This window comes from Gymnodraco acuticeps, unplaced genomic scaffold, assembly GCF_902827175.1.
Source record: "Gymnodraco acuticeps unplaced genomic scaffold, fGymAcu1.1, whole genome shotgun sequence".
Classification (NCBI taxonomy): domain Eukaryota; kingdom Metazoa; phylum Chordata; class Actinopteri; order Perciformes; family Bathydraconidae; genus Gymnodraco; species Gymnodraco acuticeps.
The window spans coordinates 505342-514313 of NW_022992258.1; the positions used below are offsets into that span (position 1 = coordinate 505342).

Consider the following 8972-nt stretch of genomic DNA (forward strand, 5'->3'; position numbering starts at 1 on the left):
ACACACACACACACACACACACACACACACACCACACACACACACACACCACACACAACACACACAACACACACACACACACACACACACAACACACCCACACACACCACACACACACACACACACACACACACACACACACACACACACACACACACACACCACACACAACAACACACACACACACACACACACACACACACACACACCTTCTGGGCCCCAAAGATTGATATTTCAAAAACGTTCGGATAGACAAATGTGTTTTCTTAGTGTATCTCAAATATATCGACAAAATAAATCTAGCATAAAATGAAAATAAAAATGCAAAAATTAACGGTCTAAATAATACAGTAAAGCTCTTGCATGCTGTTCAAATATATTCCTTTTTCATAGCTAAAAGTAATACGCCATCATTTGTCTATATCCCGCAATATTTACTGTGTAATTGTGAACCAGGAAGTATGAGTAAAGCCCTAGGGAAGAGGATGGGGTGGAAAACATCAGACTATTAGGTGTCCCGTGCGAATCCAGAATTCATTTTATCTTCATGTCGATTTGTACCTAAGTAACGTAGGAACAATTATTGAATTAACAGAGAACGAGAAAAAAATAACCAAACCAAACCATAATTGTTGGTATTACCTTGAGCTTTTCTGAAATCATATAACATACCTTAAACTTCAACTTTATAGAGAACCGCAGTCCTAAAACCCGGAAGTAAGTTAGCATTTTTACCACGTCCGGTTCCTTCGATAAAAAGCAATGCAATTTCTCCATAGGATTTTGGAAAATAGCTCCAAATAAGGTCTGTGTTTGACACAAATTGAAGAGACAGATCACGTTTTGTTCTACGACATTAAATCCATCAGCAGTGACCCCGCTGGTGATTTTTGAAGAGTTTACGTGTCTGAAAAACGATGGTTGTTACCAAGTGGCTGAATTGGACTACAGAAGTTGTCCAGGCCGTTTTACGTCATTACACCGAACACGTAAAACACTCCCGCTAAGTTTGTTTGCCCTGTTCTGCTTGAAAGCAAGTACCTGCCTCCTGCAAACTGTTCAAACAAACGCTTCAACTTGTACCATTTAGAATCTGTATGTTTGAATATGGATATTAAGTTGGCGTGACGTTGAAGCAGCGACCCTGCTGTAGTTCGTTTATAGCATAACGTTAGCATTTTGCTTCTTGCGACTAGATTTATGATTCGAAAATTATAAAAATTAGGGTAGACATGTGGATATTATCCGGCTGAACAAAACGTGATCCGTCTCTTAAATGTGTTTCAACCACAGACCTTATTTCCAGCTATTTTCCAAAATCCTATGGAGAAATTGCATTGCGTTTTTTGACGAAGGAACCGGAAGGAGTTTACATCCGGGTTTTAGGACGCGTCACTGCCGTTCTCTATTATAATCTCAAATAAAATGTTCTATTCAGCCAGGTATTGGACACATATGTCCCCAGCTATAAGCAAAGACCCATAGTCAGAGAAAAAACAACAACGTATGTTAACAAAAGATGTATATGGATATAATGGTTTTATCGATGATGGAAGTAATCATTAGCTGCAGCCCTAGTCTGAAGTATTGAGTGAGCGCAGACCCAGGTCACAGATCATCTGGCCCTGGCGACCCCTCTGTTACCTATCTGATTTTAGAGAGAAACACAATCCCCCGGCAGAGCAGCAGAGGAAGTTCTCGCGGCAGGCAGGGCAAGCAGGTTCCTCCAAAACCAAAGCACAATTGTTGCAATTTCATTTCCTTCCCAGCAAAATGAGGAAATACGCTGCATTTTTTGTAACGAATGGCAGATGAGCGTTTGGCCAGAAGACCGGTCTGAACAAAAGGTGGGCTGTGCTATCAAGGGCTCTATTTATGGAAGTGGCTGGGAACGAAAAAATAAAAATGTTTGAGTACTTGAGGACTTCTGTTCTTCTGTTTCAAAGCTCTGGAGTTTGAATTCAGTGCCACTGCTCTTTAAGAATGATGTTAAAATCTTCAGTAGTGGGAAAATGTAACATCTGGCAATAATGTGATTTTCTTTTAAAACTCTTTGAGTAATCAATAAAGAGAAATCTTGGCATGAAATATCGTGCCCTGATTGACTTCCATTAAACAAGCACGATCACAATATGAGGTCGTCTCCACTCAGATGACCTCAGCCGTCCCACACCACAGAGAGTTTATGTGTATAACAGAGAAAGAAACACCTACACACACACACACACACACTGCTCTTACACAGACACATACAGCAGACACTGAAGCACACATATCATGTGGTTTCCTGTCTGGTGCGTTCTTCTAGAAAGCCCACGCCGGTGGCTCTGGGTTTCTAGATGGATTCTCCAGTCTGTTTGGGGGCTTTGACTCCGTCAGACTGTGATTGGCTCACAGGCTGTCTGTGACCTGCTCACCTCACACCTAGCTGCCTTTCCCTGGCTGGCCAGACTCTCATATATGAGTTATAGATTATCTGAACCAAGGCAAGAATGAACAGATCTTGGTGAGAGACAGATGTTTTGGTTGTTATTTTTCAATTTAACAGCCTCTGTTCTACAAAAAAGCCAATACAGCATTCATTTAGGCTTCATGGGAAGACATTTGCATTGTTTTTATTTTTTGATTTGCGTTCATTACAGATAGCGTTCAGAAAATAAACAGTGGGATAATATGTGTAATATAAAACGTCAGTCTGTAGGTGACGTATATCCCATATGGAAGTCACGAAGTTAGTGTGAATTCACACATTTGTTAAATGGAAGTGTAAATCTTTCGTGAGATGAGCATGTGACAAAGTGTCAAAAACACTTCTAAAAGGTGCTGTCTAAATTAAATGGCCTTTATTCTCAGCAGAAAAGAGAATATTTCCCCTAGTGTCAAAGTATTTATTGAACATTTTCCTGATGAGGATGAGTTACGTTTTATTGCATGCTCCACATGTTTTGCTTCCTATTAGACTTCATCCCCTTCTTTGCTATAGTTACAAAACGCAATCAAGAATAACGGCTTCTTTTTATGAAGTTATTGCCATACATATTTTCTCCCCTCTTTACAGCTAAGGTGACTAGAAGACTGAACGTCAGCCTCTCAGCAACACTCAGCTGTCAACTAAACATACATCTTACAAGAATCACTGTACACCAAGCTGAAATTGAAGAGCGCCTCGGTGCCACAACTAGGATGCCAGCCTGGTAGAGGGATGCCAGGGGGTAGCTGTTACACTCCACACTCTTGTGATCTGTCCACATGCCTTGTCGCCGGGCAGATTTTAAAAACGACTGTCTGTGACGCCAATGCAATCTTGGCAATCGGGGTTGGGCCGTGCTCGCATTTAGCTACTGCATGTACGTTTGTGCGAATGTGTCTGTATGGGGTTGTAGGGGTGAAAGAGGGGTGCAACCTGACCCCTTTCCTCCTCTAACTTGGTCTCTCTCTCCGTCTTTCTGTCTCTCACACACACATACACACAGACTGGGACAGCTGCCATACTCGGGGCCTCTCCCAGTGCACCAGAGGAAAAGGCTACAGCTAAAATAACCTTTTTTCCCCTCTTTTTTACCTCCTCCTTCATCTCTCTTACTTTTTTCTTCTGGTGGCCATACATTTAAATCCTGCAAGGCTCCCCGGGGTCAACAAACACCGCCGCTGCCCCCCCCCCCACGTCTCTCACCGCTTCCTCCACTCGCCAACAGACTGGAAACTTCAATCAGGGCTCTGTCGGATCCATAGGGACTGTGAGTGGAGTTTGTGAGTGTTGTGTGTTTATACTCAAAGACTAGTCTATCTGATATAAACGCCTAATGCTAATACAAATCCTTATGATTTAACTCATTTAAAAAAATTTTAAAAAACATTTGATCCAAACAGCATCATCTCTTTATCTCAAAAACATCACCAAAAGGCAGTTATCACCTTTTCTTCAAAGCTAAACAAGTAAGTGACAACAGGTGTAGTGAGACACTTAAACAAGCTAAAAGTAGCATTAAGGGGCTAACCACTGTTGGCCCTGCCTCAGGCTCCTTGCAGCGCTCCCAGAGGACCCCAGACGGCAGGCTGGCCCTCGGCAGGCAGGCGGCCAGAGAGGACGCCTGACCATAACCCAGATGACGTGCGATGGATGTGGTGGGAAAAGGGCAGGGTGGAGGAAGTAAGGGACAGAAAGGGGGGGGGGACTCTAAAAGGGTAGAGGGGAGGGATGAGGGTATCAGGTATCAACAGACAACTCCCCGAAACTTTGTGTGTGAGGTCTGCGCTGTTTTCTCAGTCACCCGAGACACGCCTATTTCAATGAAGCAATTCGGGGAAAGAGTTAGCCACTTTCAGCTTAAATATTAAATAATATATTTTAAATTGAATACTTGGAAACTGTCAGACGTAGAATTAAAAGCTCAGGTGTAATGAAAGTGAGACAAAAAGTAACCATTTGGAAGCATTATTTAAGCAGAAAAGCTAGATGCTGATTGGCTTCACCTTCTCAATTTGTGAGTGCTTTCTGGTTTTCTTTCTCTTTGATATTGAACAAAATAACTTGAGCTTTGGGAAAGTGTGAAAAGCATTTTTCACTATATTCTGACTGGACATTAGCTAAGGCTGGATGTACATTCCTAAATACTGATTCAAACACGGATGCACAACAACAAAACTATTAAGATATAGCTTCAAAATGTGCAGTTGAATATTTGAAAATAAGTCCCGGAAGTCACAGATCTCAGCTCGGTAAGCCTATAGCTCTGTGCAGTATGATTCAAATCTCTGTCCTTGCTCTGAGCTCTCATTTCCAACCTGAACAATTAATCAATGTCTTTGAGGCCGCAGCTCAAATTCGCATTATAAATGATATCAGTGCCCTATTTTAAGCAGGTGAAGTAATTGTGGAATATGGACATCAATATTTGATATTTAGGTGGCAGCAAGAAAAGATGAATGTTCCTCTCCCCTTTCTTTGGCTTTCTCTGTGTGTTTTTGTACTGTACTGTATGTGTGAGTGACAGTACTCTGCTGGGGTCAGCCCGTAATCCAACCCAGGGCGAGTCTGACAGAGCAACACAAAAAGAGGGGGAAAAACAACATACTTCATGCGCTCTGTCCCACTCTGTGCTATTATTACTGTCGTGGCTAGCAGGTCAGAGGGAGAGTGAGGGAGAGAGAACGAAGCTTGATGGAGGAGGAGGAGGAGGAGGAGGAGGAGGAGGAGGAGGAGGAGGAGGAGGAGGAGGAGGAGGAGGAGGAGGAGGAGGAGGAGGAGGAGGAGGAGGAGGAGGAGGAGGAGGGGGAGGAGGAGGAGGAGGAGGAGGAGGAGGAGGAGATGAAATTACACCTGTTCTGGTGGCTGACTAACGACTTTGAAATGCGAGCAGACCTCGCTCGCCGCCAAAATCATTTTCCAACAATACGGCCTGATCTTTAAACAAGCAGAACTGGGACGCTGCACTGACGTGACGACGGCCGCTGTGCAGAGACACCGACAAACTCTCAGGCACGGTGGTGTGTGTGTGTGTGTGTGTGTGTGTGTGATTGAGCTCTAATAGATGTGGTGAGGATAAAAAAGGCCTACTTTTTTCAATTAAGTTAATCATTCAATTAAATAACTGGGATAACCAACTGTGTATTCACTTTAGGCACACACACATACACAGTTCCTAAATTGATGTCTCTGTCCAGCATTGTGTCTTGGCCTCATTCACTCTGACTGCAGCCATATGGTTACTGTGCACTCACTGAACCACATCTGCTGTGTGTTACCGCACACACACACGTCTCTCCAATGTACCCATACCTCAGACTTGTGTGGTCGATATAAGGTATACTCTCACACACACACACACACACACGTTCACATGCATACAGTAGCGTTTAGCTCACCATCTGTTCGTTGAGGTCCTGTGAGGCCTCCATGGCTTCTTTGGTTGTGATCCACCACACACTTGAGGGGCAAAAAATAAGGAAATAAAATGGGCGTCAATGGATATGTGAAATAAAAAATGCACTTTTTTTTGTATTACCTGGGCACAGGTTGAATCATCACCTGTACTACTGTAACTTTGTTTTGCAGTGATGTCGATTGAGCGGGTTTGATTACCACATTTAATCACATTGTGGATGAAACCATGCACCTACTGTATTCATTTCTCCTTTTTTTCACGTCTATGTGCATCTGTCGGTTAGACCTTCTGTCACTGTGTTTATGTGTGAGCAACAGGAGACTGAAGGAGGGAAGCGGCAGCAGTAACTTCAGCATATCATCTTTAGCCGAGGGTGAAGTGGAGAGATAATTGCAGAAGTAAATATCAACAATGAAAATGGAGAAGTGTAAATGATACGGCTGCTTGGCTGGCTCTGGACCACAGTGGCTGACTGGCACGCGAAGACAGTGAGTGACCCTATTAATACTAGACAGGAGACAGGTTGGCGCAGGAGTCCGGAGCGACGGGGAGGCCGAGGTGATTGTCTATAACCTGAGTGAGATTAGATGTTGCGATCAGAAAAGCACATAACTCACATTCTGCCCTAGCCGTGTTTCCTTTGCCATTGTGACACAGTTGCAACAAAAGGTCAGCTGAAAGAATGGAGAACAATGCCATCATCCCAACAGAACGGCACAAAATGGCTCTTTTCTGCTATTGTGTGCGAAAGTTTCACAGTTGAACAAAAGAGCATTATGGGAAGACACAAACCACACGCACACACACATAGTCCTTCCCTGTCATTAGATCTGAGTTTCCCAGCAAGTGTGGCATGGAGTCCCCCCGGCTCATTTTCCGTGACGAAGTTTTAATGCATTTGCAATATTTCCCTTACATGAATATTTTTCTACACCCGCAATTCGAACCAGTGTCAAGAGCAAGCTGCTGCACAGTGTATTCAAGGCTCTGTGTCAATGCAGAGAGAGAGAGTACATAGAGTATGTATGTGTATTCATCTCCTACAAAAGCTGACTAGTCTTTTAAATCTAAATGTGTCCCGAATTGACAAGGAAGAACATTACATTTGTTATTAATTAAGTGTTGTTTCAGTTTGATCCGTGTGTGTATGTGTGTGTGTGTGTGTGTGTGTGTGTGTGTGTGTGTGTGTGTGTGTGTGTGTGTGTGTGTGTGTGTGTGTGTATGTATGCATGCGATTGAGTGTGCGTCAGTGTGTGTGCTCGTAAACTGTGGACTTTTCTGGCTCGATTCCTTTAAACTAACTGGCATCCTTTTAATTTTTCATAGCGTTCAGCTCCTCCTCGCCTGAAACCCAAGACAATAATGCGTCTCTCAGGTGAATTGATTTGTGCCCCACTCCCCCTCCCTCTGCCTCTCTCTCCCCCCTCTCACCTTTGTGGAGGACAGACTCAGGCTTCTGTTTGCTTTTTACTCTCCCCTTGTATGATGTATTCCTATTTAGCGAGGATGTAGTGATAGCAAACCCACATTAAGTCAAGATTATCAATCAAGTTATGAGAATCTTATGTTACACTCAGTATCAAAGTATGGTAGCTTAGAATATGTATATTGAAAGAAAAAACATAAATTGTTGTTTTTAAATATTCGTATAGGCTACGTTAACTAGTTTGCCCATCTCTAGTTACAGTATGTGGTATATCCCACTACACATGTCTGCCTGACACGGCCCTAAAACCAGAAGTTACCTGACACTGCAAGGGGAATCAATAATGCCAGCCATTTCCTTGAGGGTCCCAGAAGAGAGAATTAGATTTCTCACTATGGCTATTGACAGCGACATAGGAAACACATATGGGACAGCGGAGGGTTAGAAAGTGCACTGCAAGGCTACACTGCGGTAATTTCACGCTATAAAAGCCGAAGAGAGGAGAATGTTGAACAAACCGCAAACTGCTGCTGCAGGAGAGCGTGTTGTGAAAAGGCACATATTCAATCCGAGTCAAACTTTATTGACACCTGTCGTTGTTACGCACAGATCGTTTTTATTTGAGGGTGACAGTTTTTTAAATGTTCCTTTAATTTTTCAGAAAAATAGATAGAGATGCAGATCTTCTCTGTACATTTCAATTTGGATTATTTCCGCAAAAGTGAGGCACATATTTATTCCTGTGAATAATTGTCGAGTAGGCCTAATCGTCAAAATAAATGTTTGTAATAGGCAGTAGGTAGGCCTATACATGTATTTGTATTTGTTATTAGACAATTAAGTCAATAAATAGAATATTTGTTTTCCTTATTACTGGCTATAATGTTATCGATATTTTATTTTTGATACATGCAAAATGATTTTCCCCTCTTAGCTTTAGAACAAAAAAGTCGACGGACTGTCCCTTTAGCCTTAGGCCTATATTGAATGCAAAAAAACCATTTCAGATAATACAACTACAACAGAAAAATTTAATAAAATAAACATACAAATTAAACATTAAATGTAAAATTATGAAATAAATTGAACAAATGTAAAGGCCATTTTAAAACTACATTGCAATTTATTAAAACATGTATTACATTTTATAGGACAGAATAAATTGATAGGCTACGTTATATTGTTTTCATCACAATGTAAAACAGACTATTTTAAAATTGAGTGCAGTTTTCGGTATAGGCTTTATTATAAATATCCAAAGAAAAAAAAAAAAAAAAGTCGGAACAATTTTGTTTCCATCTCTAGAGGACATTAACATTCCCCAAAATCTCCACAACCCCAACCCCGTCCATCCATCTATTGCGCATTAATGCGCATTGGTTAAGTATGAGTCCTTAATGTGAAATCTAATCTGTATGGATTACGGGGCAGTAGGCCTATCAGATTTTGAGTCGGCGCGTAATTTGTTATGTTGTTAGGGTCAGGCCAATAGTTAGGGGCCATTCAAACCCTGGGAGCTCGGACGCGGTATAAGATTCCCATTTCCTCCATATCAAATATAAACACAAACTCCACGTGGGATGATAGAAGAGATGGGGAGAAAAATCGAGGACACACGGAGGGATGCTGGCAAAGCACCGAGGAGACACTAAATTCCTCCA

At 42.2% G+C, this 8972-nt stretch overlaps 1 protein-coding gene across 1 annotated transcript in view; it reads right to left on the reverse strand.

Annotated features, from left to right (window-relative positions):
- The window catches only part of eya4 (EYA transcriptional coactivator and phosphatase 4), a 40843-nt gene extending 33104 nt beyond the window's left edge, over positions 1–7739 (reverse strand). Inside the window, 2 exon segments of the mRNA XM_034206936.1 lie at positions 5866–5926; positions 7631–7739. Of these exon segments, the coding sequence (XP_034062827.1) occupies positions 5866–5926; positions 7631–7725 (156 nt within the window). The 5' untranslated portion in view covers positions 7726–7739.
- Between the last annotated feature and the right edge of the window lie 1233 nt (positions 7740–8972).